The sequence below is a fragment of the Erinaceus europaeus genome, chromosome 14, assembly GCF_950295315.1.
Source record: "Erinaceus europaeus chromosome 14, mEriEur2.1, whole genome shotgun sequence".
NCBI lineage: Eukaryota > Metazoa > Chordata > Mammalia > Eulipotyphla > Erinaceidae > Erinaceus > Erinaceus europaeus.
The window spans coordinates 39410339-39433346 of record NC_080175.1 but is presented as its reverse complement, the minus strand read 5'-3'; the positions used below and the strand labels follow the sequence as shown (position 1 = coordinate 39433346).

Below are 23008 nucleotides of genomic sequence, written 5' to 3'. Positions count from 1 at the left end.
TGAGCTATGAACCTTATTAGATAGATCTGTTATGCCCAACTGGAAATCAGTATATGAAATGCCTTTCTATTCAGCTTTGCCTGAAGAATCTCCCTGTGATGAAGAAAGCATAGACTGGAAGTTCATCATGGATAACTACTTTTCAGTTTTGAGAAACTTATTCAAGTCTCCAAGAGAGACTATATCAAGGTAAGATTTTAGTATTCAATCTGGTAGGTGTTGATTTAATACTATTTGAGGCTAAGCAAGATCTAGTTATAGTATATTGTCCTTTAAAATATAAGATTCTGGGGGCTGGGTGATGCACCTGGTTGAGTGCACATGTTATAATTCGCAAAGACCTAAGTTCAAGCCCCCAGTCCCCACCTTCAGTGGGAAAACTTTGCAAGCGGTAAAGCAGGGCTGCAAGTGTCTCTCTTCCTCTCGATTTCTGGCTGTCTCTTCCCAACAAATAAAGATAATAAAATATTTTTAAAAATGTAAGATCTAGTTATTGATATATTGGCTCATGCTAGTTGTTCAATAGATAACTGTCTCACTGAATTTGTTTTTGGTGGGCTTTGGAAGAAAATACAGGTTATAAATAAGACTTTACTTCAAAAACTAACTGACAATTTTAACAACTTCCATAGCAAAAATGGAATAAGCACTCTAATTCTATATTTCTTTTCTGATGTAAATAGCAAATTTACCTTGATGGTCATGCAGATGAAACCATGAAGCAAATTAATTTAAAATGTATTGCTTTGGTTTAGGAGGGATATTTTAAATTAAATGGATATAACTGCATCACTGCTTTTTAGAACACTTTCAAATTCTTTAATTTCTATTGGGAGCTATATTGTCTAATAAATATTTCACTTGTTTATTATAAATAGAGTTTTATCTTGAAAATTTATAAATTGCATTTGTGTTGAAGTTAGTCATTTATTTTTTTTCTCATACTAAAACAGTTCTATTAATATTGTAGGGTTTTACATTCTACAAAGGAACTTCTAGTGATGGAAAAGAATTCAAATTCTCTTGAAGTTGACCAAAGAAACTTTCTTTTATCATTTGTGAACTTCTGGGAGAAATTATTACAACCTGATCCTTTAAATTCAACCAATGTGTCAAAATTCCAAAACTTGCCATCTCTTAGGGGGACTATTCTGAACACAAGTTACTTGTGGATGAATCAGTTTATTAGTTTGGAGAAAGACTCATCTACTGATATTCAGAAACTTTTTGAATTTGGTGAAAAGATTATCAGAAAAATACAGACTCTTGAAAATCTCTGGTTAAAAAAGGAATCAATAAACATTTTGAGATTTCTGGAACTAATGCTTTTTGAAATTAACCCTAAGCTGCTGGAATTGTGGATGTATGGCATTTCAGATGGGGAGAAAGCTCAACTGGAAACCTTGTCTTCACTTTTAAATTTTTCTGTTCCAGAAAATGAGAGGATTCATAGTCAAAGCTTTAACTTTTCTCAGTTGTTCCATTCAGATTTGCCCAAACCACCATCTGTGAAGATGGATTTTGTACATTTAAGCAAAACTATAATAAATAGTCTCTATGAACTTGGATTTCTGAAGGAGGAGCAAGTCTCAGAAGCTCTGGACACAATCTATGCCATAAAGAATTTATCACACATTTTTTCAGCCCTTTCTGAAGCTCAAAAAGAAGAAGTTCAGAAATTTTTGACCCACATATATCTAAATGTTTTCCAGGACAAAGATGCAGCCTTACTTTTGAAGATTTATTCTACATTTTACCAACATATTTATAGATTTTTGAGCCTTCAGTATAGACAGCCTTTGCTTTCTTTCGTTACACAAATCTCAAAGCACATTTTGAATATTATAAAGCAATTTAATTTTCAAAGTATTGGCAGAGCATTTGCATTTTTACACGAGTCAGCAGGGCTTCTTGGGGGAATTTCTGAAGTGTCTTACTGTCAGCAATTGCTTTCGATGTTTAACTTTTTGGAACATCAAGCCCAGTCCCTGATGTCTAGAGAGAGTCCAGAATTGGAAGTGATCCATGCGACTCTGACAGGCCTCAAACAACTGCTCCAAGTAGATGGAGATTTTCATGTTTCTTTACTTCAGTATATGAGCCAACTCTTCAACGGTTCAGAAGACTCCCTGTTGGGTAATGAGTGTTTTGCTTTGGATAGTGAAAATGTCTCATCTGTAAATTATCCCATAAACCAGGCATCTTCATTCATGCTTCCATGGACACAGATCTTTTCCAACCTCTCAGGAAATGTGAGTATGTTCAACGAGTTCATGGCCATTCACTGTACTGTTTCATGGCTTCAGATGTGGACAGACATTTGGGATAGCACATCTCAAATATTTAAGTTAGACATGGATATCTTCCCTCCTCTTCGTGTTGGCCTCAAACAACTTCTGGATGAATTGGAAAGTGATGTGAAGATTTCTAAGAGCTGCCAGGAAATGTTTCCTACCTACCACCTTGCTAGACTTCTATTAAGTTTATTTAAAAATGTGACTCAAGCTGATGGATTTTCTAACTGGGATGATTTTCTGAAGCTCAGGGATCTCTTGGTAGCATTAGGTGACTCATTCATTACAATTAAGTCACTTAGTTGGGATCAAGTAGAGAAATCCCTTTTCACCTTGGAAACTTCCCTGAATCAACTAAAAGCATTACCATTAAACACAAATGTAAGCAGGGAAGTTTTCTATGCTCTGCTTGGCATTTTCACTGAGTTAAGCAACACCTCTGAATATTTGGACAGATATGCACATTTGATAAATCACTTTCTCTCAACTAACCTCACGGATTATGGTGTACTGTTTGAAAGCATGATCACAGAGCTAAGGGAAAGAGTATTATTTCTTAGAAATGTGTCACACAACCAAGATTTATTATCCTGCATAGGTATTTTCCAAAATGTGACTGAGTTTATTTTGGAAGATGGCTTACTAGATGTAAATACATCCCAGAGGACATTAAATATTCTGTCCATGTTAAATTCCACATTCTCCTCTGAGGAAACTCTTAGCAGACTGAAAAGATGTAGTGCCTGGGTAGACATCATAAACCATTTGTATGTGATGTATAACTTGAGTTTTTCACAAGGCCATCCTCAGGGCATTTTGAAGAGTTTCAAAGATGTGGAATACCAAATTAATTCTACACTGAAATTTGCCACTTGGATGTTAAATATAAAAGAACCCCAGTGTTTGTCAAATGTGTCAAATGTAGATTGTGTGAATGTTTACTTGAAACATGTAAGTGATCTTCTAAATGTCATACTAACTGAAGTGTTTCAAAAGGAAACAGTACCCAAATTTGAGATTTTATTAACTCTTTTAAATGACTCCACAAACCAAGTAAGGATGATTATCAACAACTTAGCAAAAGACTTTGACTATGCAACTCAATCCAATTGGAAACATTTCATGGAATTAATTCTAAGACCCACAGAAACATCAGATAAAATTCCTAGCCAATTTAAAAATATCTGGTTGCACTCTGTAGCTCTGGGAAAGGAAATCCAAAAGCTGGTGAGAGATATAACCTTCACCATCATGGAAAATAACACCTTCCCCCAAATTGAAAAGTTTTTAAATATATTTACTACTAACCCAAAGGCAAAAGATGTAAACAGATTAGGTGATTCCCTTTATCATTTAGCTAGTTACCTGGCCTTTAATTTACCTCGTGATTTAAACAATTCATCCCAAAAAGTTCCACATGAAGTAATGAAAGCTGTAGACCTTAGTATTCTACTGGCGAGGGATATATTCAGCTCTTTAATGCCCTCAGTTCATCAGAATATTCCACCAAATTCAGATAATGCTCACATGTTAAAGAAGGTAGTTTCATTCTTGCACTCTTTCAGGAAGCCAGATATTGACTTGTTAGTAGATCAACTTGAACACATTAGTGAAAGTCTTGTGGATTTCTTCAAGAATATCAGTAGATCAGACACTGGCAGTGAGGGAATCAACTTGCTTGTGGGTTTGATGGAAACATTTGTGGATAGTTCACATTCTTGGAACGTGAACCATTTGCTCAAGCTGTCACGCCTGTTCCCTAAGCATGACGTGGACTCTGTAGTTGATGTGTACTATATGCTTCCTCATGCTGTAAGGCTCCTGCAGAGAGTCCTTGATAAGAACATCACAGAAGTCCTCAGAGATATCTATAACTTCACACTTCTTCATGGCATAAGCATTTTAAATGTCACCAAGGAAGACTTTGCTACTGTGATAAAAGCTCTTCTGGACATCATTGAATTAGTCTCAGACCAACCAGGCATTGTTTCAAAGGCTTTGACTTGCCTTCCTGTGGTTTGGTGCTGGAATCACACAACGTCTGGATTTCAGCAGAATCCGAAGTTAGAAGCCTGCAAGATTCAAGAGCTCTTGTCTTCTTCTTTTTACAGCCAAGTGGCCACTATATTTGATCACCTCCACCTTTCTCCTCCAGGAAATGAGGCATTATGTTCAAATCAAAGCTCACAGTTGGAAATAACTAAGAAAATGGCCTGTATCATTCATGAGTTAGTAGACTGGAATTCCATTCTACTAGAGCTGTCTGATGTCTTCCATGTTAAAATTTTTTTCTTGAAAACCATGCAAGAATTTTGGGATAAGGTGCTACCATTTGTCCAGTCTTTTGAAAAAGAAAGCAACGGCAATATCACAGAACTTTGCCCCACTACATTTATAAAGCACATTGTGTTGCAAATCACAGGGAAATTAAAAAATGTCAACTTTACAGAGGTTGCATTAGGTGAAGACATTCTTGATATATTAGGTAATTTAAACAAGATCTTGAACATTAATGAAGGCTCAGATGCATCTGTTCAAAAAAGTACTTCCTTAAATTTAGGAAGGATAATAAAATTGTTTTCTGGGGATCAGAGTCTAGAAAACAGTACTCATTCTCTAGTGTCCTCATTCATGATGCTTCTAAGTGACAGTCTTACAGAGAGTAGTTTAGAAGAAGCACAATCAAATTTTATTAAAAGTGAAGAATCTTACAACTTTGGAGACATTTTGTCTGAGTTTGAGCAGACCATGAGAGACTTAGTGCCAACCTCAGAATTTGATGAGGAGATTCACATGATTAACTCATCAGCTCTTCAAAATATAACTTTACTTGTTTTAGAAAGTGTGGCTCCATCATCACTGAAGACATTAGAAATTATTGACAATTTTCTACTGGCCATGAAAACCTGGCTTCACAAATATTCAAATGAAGATCCTTCCAAAATGATACAAACGTTATTTCTCCTTAAGACCAATGGAAATTCAACTGGTGAGGTAGCTTTGTTAATTAAAGATATCACTACCTTTTTGGGTTATCTCAAAAACATTTCAAAAGAAGATAATTTTGGTGGTACTCTTCTTTCTCATCTGCTAAACCAAGAAAAACTTACTAACATCTCAGTTGTCCAGTTGCTTTTTGAAAACCTTCTAATTAATTCACTCAGTAACTTATCTGAGAGTTCTCAAGAAGCCACCTTAATTGTGAATGACACTGGCCTTCAAATAGTGCATTTTATTAACCACACCTTGAACCTCATACAACCAGAAAATGGCAAGAGAATGATTCTTCCTCCAAGAAGTATACTGAGTTTTGTTGAACAATTTTTAAAAGTCTTCTCTTATTTACTAAATGAAGACTCTGAGAACAAACTATCATTTCTGTTTAAAATCTTCCACAAAGATATCATTGGGGAGATGAGGTGAGTCTACTTTTGCTTTATAAAGTATTTCTTATTATATATTACATTCCATTTTTCTCCTGGTATCTATAAAAATAAACAATATTACCTACATCTAGCACTTCAAAATTTTATTGCAAGTTAAGTTTGTCATGATAAATATGTATTAAAAATATCAAAATAAAATAATTGTCATTTAGTAAGAAAACATATAGTATCTGATAAGTCATTACTTTTTAAATACTTTGTTACATTTTGAAGTATGGAAAGAATTATGAAATTCTATTTTACATGGAGCTGAAAAAATATACATATATGTATCACAGTCACAGTTTAAATGGTGGTTATACTAATTGTAGTCACAAGCAGAGAGTTTAAATAGTTTCATTCCAAGTAATCTGAGTTTATTGTTGGAATGAATAAAGTTCTAACATTTTAAAATATATACTCACATTATGCATCCTAGTCTATCTTTTTCTATTATCTCTGGAGGGATATTTCAATGTATTCTTTTATATCTATATCATTTATTACTCAGTCACCAAAATGGAAACAAAGCAAGGAGTTTACAGAAGGAATTAGTTTCTATAATTTTGGGGGCTGGCTAAGAAAGAATGAAAGAAAGGAAAAAAGAAAGAATTTTTACAAACAGACTGGAAAACCATGACAGGCATTCAGTCATGGGTGACTATCAGGAAGAATGATGGGGCAAGGATGGTGACTGTGTGTCTGGTTGATGTATCACTAGCCCCTGTAAATCTCAGATCTGTTGTGAAGGCCTTCCAACTGGTTTAGTCATTCCCATCCAAGACAATATCCATTCTTGTCAACTCAGAATGAGCTGACTGGAAACTTTAATTACATTTGTAAAATATTTTCCCAGAAGTAGCTGGGTCAGTGTTTATGTTAGAAAGTAGTCATTGACTTCTTTTAAAATATATTTTATGTTAATAAGAGAGATACAGTGAGAAAGACCAGAACACTGCACAAGTCTGGCTTATGGTGGTGCTGGGGCTTGAACCTGGGACCTCAGACCCTTAAGCATGAAAATCTTTTGGTTATTTAATGAGGGAGAGAGAAAGAGAGACCAGAGCACTGCTCAGTTCTGGCTTATAGTGGTGGTGCTAGGGATTGAATCTGGAATCTTGCAGCTTCAGGCATGAAAGTCTTTTCTGTAAACACTATGCTATCTCCTCAGCTTCCCACTGACTTCTTTTCATCCTCTTATCTCACTATATAAATATAAAAAAATTAAAAATTAAAAAATTATCTTTATTTATTGATTGGATAGAGACAGGCAGAAGTTGAGAAGAAATAAAATCTGTCACTTCCCTCTACTATTTTTACACTAGAATTCTATATTTTATACATTTGAATAAACTTAAATCAACTTCACCTAGTTAAACTTAAATCAACTTCATCTAGAATTCACCTAGTACCCCATCCAGACCAGAAACACTGGGCACAAAAGATCCCTGGAGCTAGTCACTGAGTCCTGCCAGACCCACACATCACAGAGCCATCAGGAAGTTTAAATGATTTGCTACCACTTGGATCATTCAGAAAGATATCACCTGTTACACTGAGAGTTACTTTATGTCATTTTTTACATGCCCTTTCTAAAATCAAAAGTATGAGGGTTTTCAGTTGTTAGGTTTGAGTCACTCTAATGGAATTATTAATGAAACTCCACTCTTTTCATTAATTTAAAATAAAATATTAATTTTCATCAGGGATATATATTAGCATACCATTTCCCAGTCAGTATTGTACTCCAACAATGTTACCATAAAACAAAAATATCACTTGTATATGTTTTTACTCTTTCCACTGTTAAATATGAAATTAAAATGTATTTGCAGCTTCGCCCCTAAGGATAAAATTCTAGAACTTCTGAAGCTGGATCAATTTCTTGCCTTTATGAAAGAAGACAGACTGATGAGCATTTTCTTAAGTTTAAAGAAGATTGTAAGTCATCTAAACAAAAGTTCATTTTTAATAGACAATGGACAGGCTCATTTTGATAATAATCGAGGGCTGAGGGCCATGTGGGATTTATTTAATGTTCTTCTAGTGGAAACCTCAATGAAAAATACAACTGAGAACAATCTTCTTATGGGGCTTAATCAGCTGCTTTTCTACATGAATAGTTCTGAGGACCTCGTTGAACTCAATCAAAACCTTAGGTCAGCTCTTCACCTGATGAGAGAGATTACAGTAGAGATAGCAAGTCTGATGGATACTCTTTTAAACTCTCCCAGCAAGGATTTCCCTGCCATGTATCCTGCACTCCAGGAAGTTATTCTTGCTAATCTAACAGACTTGCTTTCTATTACAAATAACTTATTTCCTCTGCGAGACAGAGCCACATTAGATATTACAAAGAGATTCCTTGGGATCCTCTCAAGTGTTGATGGAGACAGAGATGTCCTGAAACTGCTGTTGGAATTGTCTAACACTCTGGTTATGTTGGTGAGTGACAGTGCAGAGATGAGACAGCTCACCACGTTGGTTAACTCCACTGTGGGACTTCTTCAGCTTGCCAACAGAGTTGCCAGGGAGGTGGCCATGGCTGCTCAGATCCACTCTGTCTGCAGCACTAATGATACTATACGGTTCTTTGACACTCTTTATTCCATTTTGCATCAAAGTGTTCAATGTGCTGTCAATAAAACAGCCACTCTGAAAAAAGGAGATCATTCACTACTTGACAATATGGATAGCTTGTTGATACCATTTCTTGACTTGGCCTTTGGGATGACAGGAGTCAAAGCTAATATTTCCCAAGACTATGGTGTTCTCAGTATGTCATCTAACATACTCTGAGATGTCAATCAATCCAAGGCTTTTTCTGATATTTTCAAAGAAGTGGCTGAATTTTTAAGTTCTGTGAAAATCAGTTTGAATGATGTAGAACATGTTGTGGCAGCATTGAACAATGGGAATTAACTCTTTACTGTGGATTCTGTCAGTTTATGGGAAGAAATCCTGGGTTGTTTAGTTCCTATAAATAATATCACTAACCAGATAGACTTGTTATTTTCTAATCCAATTACTGTTGATGGTGTCCCTCAAGATATAAAATGGGAAAGAAGTCAGGAAGTAGTCTTGTTTTTAGATAAAATGTTATCTCAAAGCAGCACAGAGTTTGGAACTTTCTTGAAAACAATGGTTCACCTCACCTTAGAAGCCCTGTGGAATAATTTAGAGAAGGAGGACGGGGATCTTTTTAATCTGTTGCTGTCATTTGCTCGTCATCCAAATAACCTTTTGAAAGCAATAACAGTAATAGCAGAGGTCTCCAGTGGGATTAGAAATGACTACACGGGTGATTTGAGTAGAGCTTTTTTTTTCAATACCTCTTTGATTCAGAATGCAACCCGCCAACAACTTGAAGAGGCAATGCAGCTTGCCTTAAGTAAAGCAGTCCTCTTGAGAAAAGAGCTTCTCCTAAACAACTCTCAGTGGATAAGTTCCATGAGAACTTTGCTTCAGCCTGTTTTTGAAATTTTTGTTAACGCAACTACTGGAGAAAATATCACATCAGTAAAAGAAGAGAGGATCAAGAAGAAGAAGATTGATTTTCCTTACAACTTCAAACCTTTATCATGTTTCCAGAAATACCTGAAGGAGTTAATTACATTGGCTGAATACTGGCAAAAAGTCCCACTGACAGATCAAAGGTAATAAGACTCTTAACTTCATTACCCCCTCTCCCATTGCAGTAACTGTGAAATAGAATCATAAAAAAGGGTAACTAACCCTTTTTGACAACTCTAGCCACCCCCTCCAAAATTGTTTTATTTATCTAGAGGAAAACGAGGTATCGAAGGTAATTATATGAAACAACAAGCAATGGTACAAATCACTATAGTATTTGGTTCAAATACTTTTGATCTTTTGAGGGATTATTCCAATATGATATTATAAATTGTACAATATAACTTTTAAAGAAACTATACATTTCTGGTTGAGGGTAATTATATACTTATCTATTTGAATTTTTATTGCATTTTTATTGAATAGTTTACAGTGAATATAGTTAATACATGAACAAAATTACTCAGTTTTCTGCAAAACACCCCCAGCCTAGGTCCTTTTCCACCATCTTCACCAAGAACTGAAAGCCCCTCTGGTACCCCACCCCGCCCCCCTGTGCACCACCGCCCCATGCACTGCCACTCATCCTTCTGTTCTTAAAAGCTTCAGCTCATTTGTTATCATGCTCCTGAAGTCTGCTCACCTGATTTGGAGGATCTGAGCCTTCAGGTGTGTAGAGTCTAAGAGGTCCTACACTATCTAAACCCATCCTTTCTGTGTTTGACCGTACCTTCTGAGGGGTTCATGATTCCTTCCTGTACCTACTTAGCTCTTGGTTACAGAAAGACTGGAGTTGCCGTCTGAACTCTTGATTATCTTCTAGAGAGTTTGTCCTATTTTATCCTTCTGTTACTAAATGTATATATATATATATATATATATCCATATATATGTATGTATATCACATATATATTCTACATAAGTACAGATATCTATCTCTATATATTCTACATATATGTCTATTTATCTGTATCTCTATATAAAACCAGGTACAACAGATTTCTGTTGACATAAATAATCAAACCACTTTGAAAGTTCAATGCAGGCATCTAGAACCCCCTGCACCAACCTGACTCCTCATGGCCTCTAATCCTACACTATATAGTGTTTGACATTATGCTTTACTCTGAATTATTTGAGTTGGAGGTGATCCTGGTAACTCCTGTTCTCCACAAATCTTGACTGTCATGTGAATTTTTCATTTTGCTATGGAGAGAATTTATATCATGCCCAAAGATAAGAATCAAATAGTCAACTAGCTAGAGAGCAGTCACCACCTCTACTCACTAAATTTCCAAGATTTGGTTCCATTTCTGTTACCTCAGTGACCATTTGCTTTCTTTTATTGTCCTTGTTATCAGTGCTGTCTTGTGAATTATTTCTTAAATAAGTAAAATATAATATGTGCTACTGGCCATGGGTTTCAGGTCAGCTACCCACTTTGAAGGGAATCTTGCCTCCACTACTGTTTGTGAACTTACTGATTCTAGACAGGCTGGGTAAACTTCTCTTTATATTCAGAGCAGGAATATTATGTGGATCTTCTGGGGGTATGATACGGATTCTACAATAATAGAAATATTAGACATGCATTAATATAGATATTAATATGGATTTTATACAGAAAAATATTAATACAATAGCAATCACAGGCATCTAGGCAAATACATTAGCTTTAAATGAAAACAAGCAAACAAACAAAAACAAGAATAACAACAGCAACAAAGTCCCCAAAGTATAAAGTTCCATAAATATTCTGAGGATGTACTTCAAGCAAGATTCCTGAAGTTGGGGTTCCTAGGGAGCTAAGACCCAAGTATTTGTAATATATTCAGTGTGACTACTACTATCTCTGATTTCTGCTCCAGTACTTGTAATTGTGTAGGTGGTAGAATCTGGGTTGCCTTCCTTAGACATAAATCCACTGCTTTTTTTTTTTTTTGCCTCCAGGGTTATCATTGGGGTTCAGAGCCTGCACTGCGCGTTCACTGCTCCTGTGGCCTTTTTTTTTTTGTTTGTTTTGGGATAGGACTGAGAGAAATTGAGAAGGGAGGGGGAGATAGAGAGGGAGAGAGAAAGATAGCCACCTGCAGACTCGCTTCACCGCTTGTAAAGTGACCCCCCTGCCGGTGAGGAATTGGGGCTTGAATTGGGATCCTTGAACAGGTCCTTACTGCTTCTACTGTGTGTGCTTAACCTGGTGCACCTTGGTCCAGTCCCTTTTTTTTCTTAAACTTTATTTTATTTGATAAGCCATAGAGGGAAGGGGGTAGAGAGGCAGAGCTAGATGCCTGCAACACTGCTTCATCACTCATGAAGCTTCCCCCCCCACCTCCCTGCAGGGTAACCCAGGGGTTTAAACCTTGGTTTTTGCACATGGTAACATGCACTTAACCAGTTGAGCCACCACCTGCCCCCTCATTCCTGTTTTCCTCCTTCTTTGTCATGAAGAAACTTCTGAGTCTCTGACTAAGTCTCGTTTTTCTAGCCTGCACATCAGTATGCCTTATACATGCATCATCTATGTTACCATCTTGGCTAAAGTTAGATCCAAAATCCCATTTCAAAGTTTAAGCAATTTACCAGCCACTGAGTTTGGCATAGACATATAGCAAGCTCGGCAAGCAGAAAATCAGAGATGAAAAAGAGCAGACTGGGACCTGGGAGCTATTTAACCTATTTTATTTAGTTATTAACTCCATTCTATTTAGTTATATAGTCTCTGTTCTCCAATATTGTCAATAAAACCATGGCTACATTTAACAAGATGGTCAGGTAACCCTAAGGATGCTATAGTTTGCAAAATGCTGGCTAGACCGCACCCCCCCACCACTTAGTATAGAAATGAAAACCTAATCTCTTACAAAAACCCAAAAAGCAAAAATCAATACTAGGTGAGAATGAAGAAAGAGCCCTTGGTGGCAGCACAGAGAGGTTGCAATAAAAATGTTTTTGTTTCCAGGTCCATGGTCATTTAGACACAAATGAAATGCAGTGATTACACTCTCACCTTTTACTGAAACATATTACCTCGTAGTGACTAGTAGTTATACACTCAGTCATGTTTTCTCCTGACCAACAGTAACAATTACACACACATTTATCTTCCTGTGGTGCTAAAATACAACTCAGTAATAACTGTTCATTCTCCCCCACATTATTTTTCAACTGTATTCTATTGTAGTTTTTAGAAGATAATGTGATCCTTTCTGTTGCTTAGTTTAGAGCAATCCTTTCGTCTTATATCTGGTGCCCCTGGAGAAATTTGCATAATTCTGGCTTATCTTCAAAAGTATCCAAGGACTCTTTAAAATCTCTTTAGTCTACAACTAACTAGGGCAACTTCAAAGAAACCAGCTTCATCGCCTCCAGGATTATAGCCCCCCTAGTTTTTAAGTTTATTTTATTATTAACTTACTTTCCTTCTGATAAGTACCCACAGCACCACCAAGCCCAAGTTTTCAAACTAATATATCATAATTGTTTTCTTTTAAGGGCTGGTTAGATTTTTCACATGAGAAGCACAATATTCCAGGTGGAAAAAATTCAAATCCACACTTGTTAGGAAGGTGGCTGTGTGAAATCCTGCCAGATTTGTTTACCGAAAAAAGCTCCTTCTTTTGCTACTCTAGTCATGTTTAACATTTGTGCAGAGTGGAGAGTTACACACTTTCCCTAAAAGTTTTACTTTTCCTCTGGGGAGAGTCAAATTAAAGCAACATGGAAAAATATTGAATTGCAGGAAAAAAATACAATTTTACTCTGGTCTCTGGAAACTGGGCTTCATCACCATGTTGTGCAGTGTCTAAGAGATTTGTGATGTCGCTGTCTCTGTTCTGGTTCTTTGAGAAGCCAAGATATTTTTGTCTTTATTTACTGATTGATCAGTCTTTACAGCTTGTCAAGGATCTTCCATCCTAGGAAGTTTCACTGGTCAGTTGTACCCTTCATCAGCTGATGTAGCTCATTGCCCAAAATAAAGGTAAATTTGAATATTTTAATTCTTTTAGAAGTGTTTGAGAGAACAGCTTCCCCAATATGTTCAGAACAGGTCATTTTTTTTATTGAGGGGATTAATGGTTTACAGTAAACATAGTTTTTGATACATGTGTAAAATTTCTCAGTCTTCTGCAAAACACTCTCACCTTTAGCCTAGGTCCTCCTCCACCATTATGTACCCCACCCCTAAATTCTTTACTTTGGTCCAGTACCCAGTACAAGCTCTACTTTGTGTTTCCCCCTCTGTTCTTATTTTTCCACTTCCTTTTATGAGTGAGATCATCCCATATTCATCCTCTTTCTGGCTGATCTCACTTCACATAATTCCTTCAAGCTCGTCCAAGATGAGGTGAAGAAGGTGAATTCCTCACTCTATTTTTAGATTATTTCAGTTTATGGTTAGTTGAGGTCCTTCAAGCTTATAAAAACCATAGTACCCTCTTAACTTCTTAGAAGAATAAAAATAGGGAGTACTGCCCAGAGTCAAGATTTTTATTTACCCTCAGTGACTGGTCACATTGTTGGCGGGTCCAGTGACACAGGACACCTGAAAGATTACTAAAAGAAACACAAGCTATTTGTTTAATATGGCCAAGAGGTGATTCCACTGAATGTGCACTCCCTATAATAGGAGGGGCGGGAGAGTAAACAGTGAAACCCTTAGGCTTGAGCCTGAGTCCTTTTATTTCATATGTTTTACAACATGTCAAGAATTCCAGTTTACAAAGGAGCTGATTCTAACAGAATGGAGAACGAATAGTGACACGTGGGCAAACAGTGTTAGTATTTTGAAGGCAGGAATTGAGTTTGCACATTTCAGATTTCAGCTTGGTATCTTCATGGCCTCAGTGAGCTGTTGTTCCTTCCCGGTATCAGCGGTTAAGACTTTAGTGTATGGTGGGAGATCTGGTGGTGGTAATTGTGTGAGTTGTACCCCTCCTATCCTACAGTTTTGTTAATGTCTCCTTTTAAAAATAAATAAATAATTTTTTTAAAAAAAGAAAATGTAAATAATTAAAAAAAAAAGAAAATGTAGAAATTAAAGACGGCTAAAAGTTAAAAAAAAAAAGTAAAGACTTTAGTGTCTGGGAGCAGTTGCTATCCAGGAGCTCATTAAACCCCACCCATGTTTGAGGAGTTTGCAGAGAGCTTACTGAATACAGACTTCTCCAAGTACTGAGTTAGACATTATGTATACATTGAGGCTGAAATCATCAAATATCTACTTGGAATGTGCTTCTCTAGAGCTAAGATCTAATGACAGTGTGTCTGGTCTTCCTCATGCAATTCTTCCTCTTTTCTCCTTAAAGCCCAGGAACCTATCCCATTCTTGGGCCTGGCATCTAGGCTCTCATGTTGCTGCACTGGCTTTGGAATCCTTATCTACATCGATAATCCATATATACATGCCTAAATTTGATCTTTATTCACTCTGTCTGATGTTAATGTAATTGCTTGAAGAACCCCAAAGGAGATAGCTTGGCTGGGGGTGGGGTGAGGGACCTTCTTCCTCTCTGACATGCTTTACATATGAACACAATGGCATTGATATGCGTAGTTGTGTCTCATAATTGGAGGAATAGCTTTGAGTTGCATGGTGGATGAACTCATGGAAGAGTAGAGCAAAGCCACTGAGGATAAAAAAAAAAGTGCCAAAGACAAAGCTCTGAACAGCTGAGGTGTTTTTCTTGTGGTACTAGGGCATAACTTCGAGGACTTAGTTAAATTTGTCTGGGTGCTTTATCCTAATAGCTTGTATGCCACCAAGTAGATTCTATAAATATCTCACAATACACCTATATCCTTGTACACAAACATACATACACTTGTATCTGAATACCTCTAGGAGTTTGTTTATAGGTAAAAAATCTTTACTTATAGATAAGCTCATTTCTTAAAATTATTTCTCCACACTTAAGCTGTAAACCACAGGTTTTTATTACATTTGATTTTTCTCCTTCTCCTCTTCCTTCTCTCTCTCTTTCTCATAGTCTTTGATCATTTGTCTCCTTTTCAAGAGAAAGGACCAAAAACCCAAAGAGGAAGAAAACATCAAGTTTATCGGCAACAGCATCAGGGCACTGAACTGAAAATCAGAGCCTTAACATTTCTTAGAGGATTAGCATGTGTCACTTGTGTTTTCCTGTGGAGTAGAGCAGGAAGGATAGTTCTTAGAAGTATGCAACGGTATATTCTTATATGTAGACATGACGCAGTGATGTTGAGGAATTATTCAGATGTTTTGTAGACATTTACATATACTTTTGGCTTGCAGTTTAACCCTTCAATAGTGATGCCTGTTTTTTCTTTTTCAGTGTCACCATGATGTGTCAGGCTTTTCAGCACCCTCTGAAGTTTCCAGGAGTCTTCGTGACTCTGCAGAAAGTGCAGGTGCTGGTTCTGCATATGCTCATCATCTTTGCAGGTGGGTGGGCTCTGATCACAGGCCTTTGTGCTAGATGGGTTGATCTGAGTTCCTTTAAGAGTGAAATGAAACGTTCTTCTGTGGCTTCTGAGGGTCTCCTTCCCACCAACGGGCCTCATTCCCCAGCTTAGGAGAACAGGCTCTTCCTTGTTCTGCCTGGGCTGCTTTGTGCAAGAGGGTCATTTTTACTGATGTTAACTCCTCCAGTCCAAGGATCTGACCTTGAACGTGGGTCCTTGTACATGCTCTCAACCAAGTTCCAGAGCTCCACACCCAGTGCATGTCCCAAACCCTCCTGGCTGGCTTCTGCTTTTGAGTTGCAAGAGGAAACTTGCTGGATTGTAGTGTCAGGACTTGAGGGAACACTCCATGCTCCCACGAGTTCTCCTTCTGCTAAGACTGAGTGCATATTTCTGGGGTCTCACTCCTGGTGAGATGTGTTACTGTCTCTTATACTCCTGAGCTGACTTCCTTTGCTGGGAGGTTCTCTTTAACTAGGTCTCTGCTTGCTTACTTTATAAATTTATCCATATTCTGCTGTACCAACTTGATCCTCCAAACTCTCAAAGTCTGAAAGTCATTCCTTTTTGAAAAAAAAACTTTTATTAGGAACTTACAAGATTCTAAGATAATAGGGGTATAGTTTATACCACTCCCACCACCAAAATTCAGTGCCCCCATTTGTACCCCCAACAATAACCAATATTGTTCTTCCAAGGTCTTAAAGGTGGTTTTGCTATTCCCCCCACAAATTTATGTGTTTTAATTCTCTATATTCCATATATGAGTGAAGCCTGTAAGTAATTTTTTTTTTTTATTGCCATGAGGGTTATTGTTGGGACTTGATGTCTACAAGACAAATCCTCTCTTTCTGGCAGCCATTTTTTTCCTTCTTTGTATTTGATAGGACAGAGAGAAATTGAAAAAGGAAGGGGATAATAGGGAGAGAGAAAGAGAGACACCTGCAGTCCTGCTTCACACTTGTAATACTTCTCCTTTATAGATGGGGGCCTGGGCATAAACCTAGGTCCTTGCATATGCTAACACGTATGACACCACCTGGTCCCCTGAAAGCCATTTATAAAAGCAAAATTAGCTCATAGAAAGTTTCTATTAATTTAGTGCTCTAAAGTTAAACAATTCACCTTTAAGATTAATAACTGTAGGGGTTGGGCGGTAGCACAGCGGGTTAAGTGCACATGGTGCAAAGTGCAAGGATCCTGGTTCGAGCCCCTGGCTCTCCACCTTCAAGGGAGTCGCTTCACAAGTGGTGAAGCAGGTCTGCAGGTGTCTATTTCTCTCCTCCTCTCTGTCTTCCTCTCCTCTCTTGATTTCTCTCTGTCCTATCGAACAGCAACAACAGTTATGACAACAATAACAACTATAACAAGTGCAACAACAAGGGCAAAAAAATGGAAAAAATGGCCTCCAGGAGCAGTGGATTTGTGGTGCAGGCGCTGAGCCCCAGTGATAACCCTGGAGGCAAAAAAAAAATATTAATAAGTGTAATTTGAAGGCTTTTAAGCTTTAATTAATTTATTTTACAAGATTTATTTTTATAAGAGAGGAAAAGATGCAGAGAAAGGTAGATCAGAACACTGTCCTGCCCTAGTTTATGGTGGTGCTGGGCATTGAACATGTGACCTCTGGGGCTTCAGGCATTAAGTATGGTATTCTTCTACTGTGCTATCTTTCTGAGATAAGTTTTTTCATTAAAGGATTGATATATCATCAGGAATGATAGTTTAACCCATAAACACCAGTTACTATACAGTTTTATTTCTAAATAAAAATAAGAAAATAGACTAGATGAATCCTAGCATTGGCAGGTGTAAGGAAGAGGCTGAAACAGATGATGTTGGTATGAGTGTAGGGTGAGGAGGAGAAAGGGACCTTTGCATGCCTCAGTTGAAGCATGAGGCTGAGAAGGTTTGTCTGACCTGCCCAACCTGCTGAATTTTGGCTCCCTGCCGCTAAGGCCTGGGAACACTTTGTCATGGCAGGCTCATGAGCCATGTATGTGGGAAGCCTGGGTGAACACTGAGCCCTGACACTCAGCTGAGTTAATCTGCATGATGCTAAGGGACTTCAAGTCTATGCACTCTGCCTCCTGGGTTTGCAATGTCACCTCATCATTTGGGTGGTGGGTTCCTTAGATCAGGTGGAATCAGGTCTCCCTTGGGAGACCACAGCAACTCACTGTGCTTTGAGGTTGCAAAATCAAACTGGACTCTTGACAATAAATGGGGATAGTGACACTGTCCTGAAAGGAGCAGGGGCTTTAAAACCAAGCAGGTCTAACCCCCAATCTTTGGGTGATGCTGGGATCTGCTTAGCGATGTCGAATCTCTGTGGGGCCTGGAGCAGCAGGTGCCCGGAGTGTGCACTGTTTTCCCATCAGTCTGAGCTGATGATGTGCCATCTTCTCTACCTTCACAGGAAGATCAGTTTTCTGCTTAACAAAGAGCTACCTGTGTGCAGCAGTTGGCCACTTTGGGGCTGACACAGCTCAGTTCTAATTGGTATACTCAATTCTATTTCTTTAATATTAAGAATTGATTCACCTTTTAGGCACAGAAACATGAAAAGAAGTGATGGATGGAGGGAGACAGGTAGACATATGTTGATATAAATGAAACCCCACTTTTCATGTAATTTTTTTAAGCAAAATCCTTATTTCCAGTGAGAGATACTATGGACATTTGCAATACTGTTAATTATGTGGTGTGGCTTATACAAGTGTGCTTTGGAGTGACATATATGTTTTAGCCTGTAGACTCATGTTTTCTAGAAATATAAATATCTTATATCTGAACCTAGCTATATTCAAAGATACAGTTATTTCAACAGCTAATATAATGGCTTTTAAATGAATTAAACATTCATTAATACCTGTATTTATATTTGATATGTCATTCTGGATTGTGCAGCTGCTAAATTAATATAGCACATTTGAAATTATGTTAGTAATAGAAAATTAATTTTTAATTTATATATCCCATTTCAAGAAAACCCAAGCCTGCCAGTGTCAAGCATGAATGAGTAACATTGTCACTGTCTCTCCACTTTCCTCATTAAACTGTCACCTCATCCCATCCCATAGACGGGGGGGGGGGGCACTGATGATCCCAGAGAAAAGATCAGAAAAACAGCTACTGAAGGTTTGGGGTGGAATGGGCCAACACGGGCAAATAGCACAAAGGAAATAACATTGGTGGGCTACTATTACTATTGAAAACAAAATAACTATATGCAAATCACAAAGCTAAGTTCAGTATCCCCAAGAGGAAAGCTGTTATTTCCCTCTCCTCTAGGTGTAGTGCCTAAAACATGTTAGGACTCGGGAGTCAGGCGGTAGCGCAGTGGGTTAAGTTCACGTGGCATTAAGTGCAAGGGCTGGCTTAAGGATCCTGGTTGGAGCCCCTGGCTCCCCACCTGCAGGGGAGTCACTTTGCAAGCGGTTAAGCAGGTCTGCAGGTGACTTTCTCTTTCCCTCTCTGTCTTCCCCTCCTCTCTCCGTTTCTCTCTGTCCTATCCAACAACAACGACATCAATAACCACAACAATGTTAAACAACAAGGGCAACAAAAGGGAAAATAAATAAATATAATTTTTTTTTAAATTTAGGACTCATTACAGATTGAGTACCTTTATGGTGTCTTTTTTTTTTTTTTTTTTTTTAGGTCTTTCTACTTGCTTGCTGTACTTATTGAGTCACTGTAGACTATTGCACACTTTTACTTTAAGGTATATATTTTCTCCCAACTTATGGATACATGTGTACCTGTGCCCTGTCTCTTGGGCCCTGGTCTATATTTGGGTTCTATAACTTATTATTTTTTTTATTTAAGAAAGGAGACATTAACAAAACCATAGGATAGGAGGTGCACAACTCCACACAATTCCCACCACCCGATCTCCATATCCCATCCCCTCCCCTGATAGCTTTCCCATTCTCTATCCCTCTGGGAGTATGGACCCAGGGTCGTTGTGGGTGGCAGAAGGTGGAAGGTCTGACTTCTGTAATTGCTTCCCCACTGAACATGGGCATTGACTGGTCGATCCATACTCCCAGTCTGCCTCTTTCTTTCCCTAGTAGGGTGGGTCTCTGGGAAAGTGGAGCTCCAGGACACACTGGTGGGGTCGTCAGTCCAGGGAAATCTGGTCGGCATCATGCTGGCATCTGGAACCTGGTAGCTGAAAACAAATTGTTGAACAATCATGAACCTAAAGGCTGGAATAGTGCAGATGAAGTGTTGGGGGGGGTACTCTCTGCAGACTCTTGTGTACTTCTGCTTTCAGGTATATATTTTTCCCTGGTATATGGACACATGCGAACATATGCTCTATTTCAGGGTTCCTGGTCTATATCTAGGTTTGGGGACTTTATTGGGGAGTGGACCACCTGGAATGGAATTAAAGAATACTATGAAAGGAAAGGTCTCACCCGAGTGATGAAGCTGAAGGGTTGTTGTTCCACACCTGAAGTCTCTGGACACAGTCTGAAGTGAAGCATTCTGGGGTGGCACTCACTGCATTTATTAGGTTGCGATCAGTGGATGCAGTATTATTTGATATGAATTGAGAGAAGCATGCAGGAAAGTGCGCCCCACCCTGAGGTTCCAGGACTGGGGGAAATATAGCCTCTATAGTGGAAATGTGAGATTCCTACTGTCTTAGGTTTCAAGAAGACAATGTATAGTTATTGTTCTCATCACATTATTTGGTAATTGGGTTAACTTTGAAAAGTCCCTTTGTTAGGGTTTTCTGTATAATACTCAGCATCTTGTATATAGCTGTGCCACTGGTTGCTTCTGTTCTACAGGAAGTGTACCACCTGAAATGGAACGAAGGGTTCCTACGAGCTAGGAAAGGTCTCACCTGAGTATTAGAGCTGGATGTTTGATATTCCATGCTTGGCATCTCTGGACACAGTCTGAAGTGAAACATGTCAAGGTGGCACTGGTTGCGTTGATTGGGTTGAGATTAGCAGATACAGTATCAAATGGTATGGATCAATAGAAGCATGGAGAAAAATGAGCAAAACCCCATAGGTTCCAGGACTGGGAAAAATTTGGGTTTATAGAGAATAAGGAAGGCTCCTTGCTGTCTTAGGTTTAAGAAGGCAATAGATAATTGTTATTATAACCAAGTTATTTGGGAACTTTATTTACTATGAAAACCCCATGGTTAAGATTTACTCTAATATATATGTATTTGCTTATAGAGACAAAGTGCATCTCCTGGTCTTCTCAGAGGGCCAGATGCATCTTAGTAATCATCCATTATTGCCATCTGGTTCTCAGATGGATACAGTGAGTTCCTGAGGGTGGCAGGGAGCTGCTTAGGGCTTGGATTCAGGATGCTAGGCAATCTCTAGTCTAGAAAGCAAAGAGGAGGGAGCCAGAAAGAACAATGGATTCAAGGAGAACTGGGCATCCAACATGTCCAAAAGTCAAGAATAGCAACAGTAGGGGGAGAAGAGCCCAGCAAGGAGGTAGGTCTGTAGAAACCGCATGAAGTGGGCCCTTGGAAAAATGGTCAGAGGCTCAGGACAGCTTGCTTGAATTTGTCCTTGATGAGTTTGTATAACTTTTAATCTTTAAAAAGTGAGCCTTTGAGAAAATCTAGTTTGGAAAGGGGCTGTTTAATAATTCATCCTGGTGTTTTTGTGTTTTTCCCTTGGCAGAAAACCCTGACTGGATCAAGGATGTTCTGTGTGCTGCTCTGAGTTGCCAGCAAGGTGGGATAAGGCACTTCATTTTGCCTGCTCTCCAAGGGGTCACTTTGGTGTCTGACCACTACGAGGTAAGCTATCTTTTATGATTTAGGGAAATTCACGGTCATTGTAATTGTCCTCTGCAAAGGAGTCTCGTTTGGCTATGCTAGCTGGTTTGGTCCATAAAACCAAGAGCGAAGTCCTGCTGGAAGCCAGATAACTGGAGTAGGAATTGGGCTCATCTAGCCATTATTATTATTATTATTTAAATTAAAAAATTAAAATTTATTTTTATTTATTTTATTTATAAAAAGGAAACATTGAAAAAAACATAGGACAGGAGGGGTACAACTCCACACAATTTCCACTACCAGAACTCCATATCTCATCCCTTCCCCTGATAGCTTTCCTGTTCTTTAACCCTCTGGGAATATGGACCCAAGGTCATTGTGGGATGTAGAAGGTGGAAGGTCTGGCTTCTGTAATTGCTTCCCTGATGAACATTGGCATTGACAGTTCAATCCATACTCCCAGCCTGCCTCTCTCTTTCCCTAGTAGGGTGGGGCTCTGGGGAAGCGGAGCTCCAGGATGCACTGGTGGGTTGTCTGTCCAGGGATGTCTGGTCGGCATCATGCTAGCATCTGGAACCTGGTGGTTGAAAAGAGAGTTAACATACAAAGCCAAACAAATTGTTGAACAATCATGAACCTAAAGGCTGGAATAGTGCAGACAAAGAGTTGGGGGGTCCTCCATTTTGTAGATACTTAGTAGGCATATTTTATTTATATTCTAAAGGGCCTGTGGCTATACTAGTTTATTTTCTTTTTCCCCTGAGCCTGAAATCTGACATGCAGGTGGATTCAAGTTATTGTCTGGGGTGATGATGCCATGGCTGAAAAAGGAACAGAAAGCTGGATCTGGGAAGAGAGTAGCTCCCTAATATGGGAAAGAGGTATAAATACTGTTGACTGTAAACCCCACTGATTTGATTTGGTTTGGGGCCCATATTCAGCTTGGGAGCCTATGTGACTTCTGCATCCCTGTAGATCTGAGCTCACATTCTGTGGTCATGAGTAGGAACATTCCATGCAGCCCCAATATCAATCCATCCTCTTCAGGTGTAGTATAGAGTTGTTGTTCATCTCCCTTCGGATGATGGAACATTCTCTACTGTTGTTGATCCAAGTTGAGAGCAGGGTCCAATGGGGGGCCCACAAAGGGGTCATTTTTGTTGTTTGTGATAGAGATGACTGGTAACAAAAGAGAGAGGGATTTGACCACCATGTCTGTTTGGGAATCTCAGGACTCCCCAACTAGGTCCCCAGCTGATGGGGTGGCCTGATATTGACTAAAGGATCATCATTAAAGTATGCCAGTCTCTTACCCTTATTCAGCTTTTGCAGTCCAGCTAAAGTGGAGATCTGAGAATGAACCTCCCATCTGGGACACACTCCCTTGTCTTGAGATCAGGTCCACCAGGACTCCAGACAGACCTGACCTGTTGTGGAAGCTAAGGAAGGTAGTGGCTATGATTTCTCAGAAATGGAATAAAGTGCTGCTTTTCTCCAAGCTC

At 38.6% G+C, this 23008-nt stretch overlaps 1 protein-coding gene across 1 annotated transcript in view; it reads left to right on the top strand.

The window, feature by feature from the left end:
• The window catches only part of ABCA13 (ATP binding cassette subfamily A member 13), a 594731-nt gene that overhangs the window by 106682 nt on the left and 465041 nt on the right, over window positions 1–23008 (top strand). The window contains 5 exon segments of the mRNA XM_007524553.2: window positions 75–189; window positions 971–5713; window positions 7555–9375; window positions 15607–15716; window positions 21406–21524. Coding sequence (XP_007524615.1) covers window positions 75–189; window positions 971–5713; window positions 7555–9375; window positions 15607–15716; window positions 21406–21524 — 6908 coding nt within the window.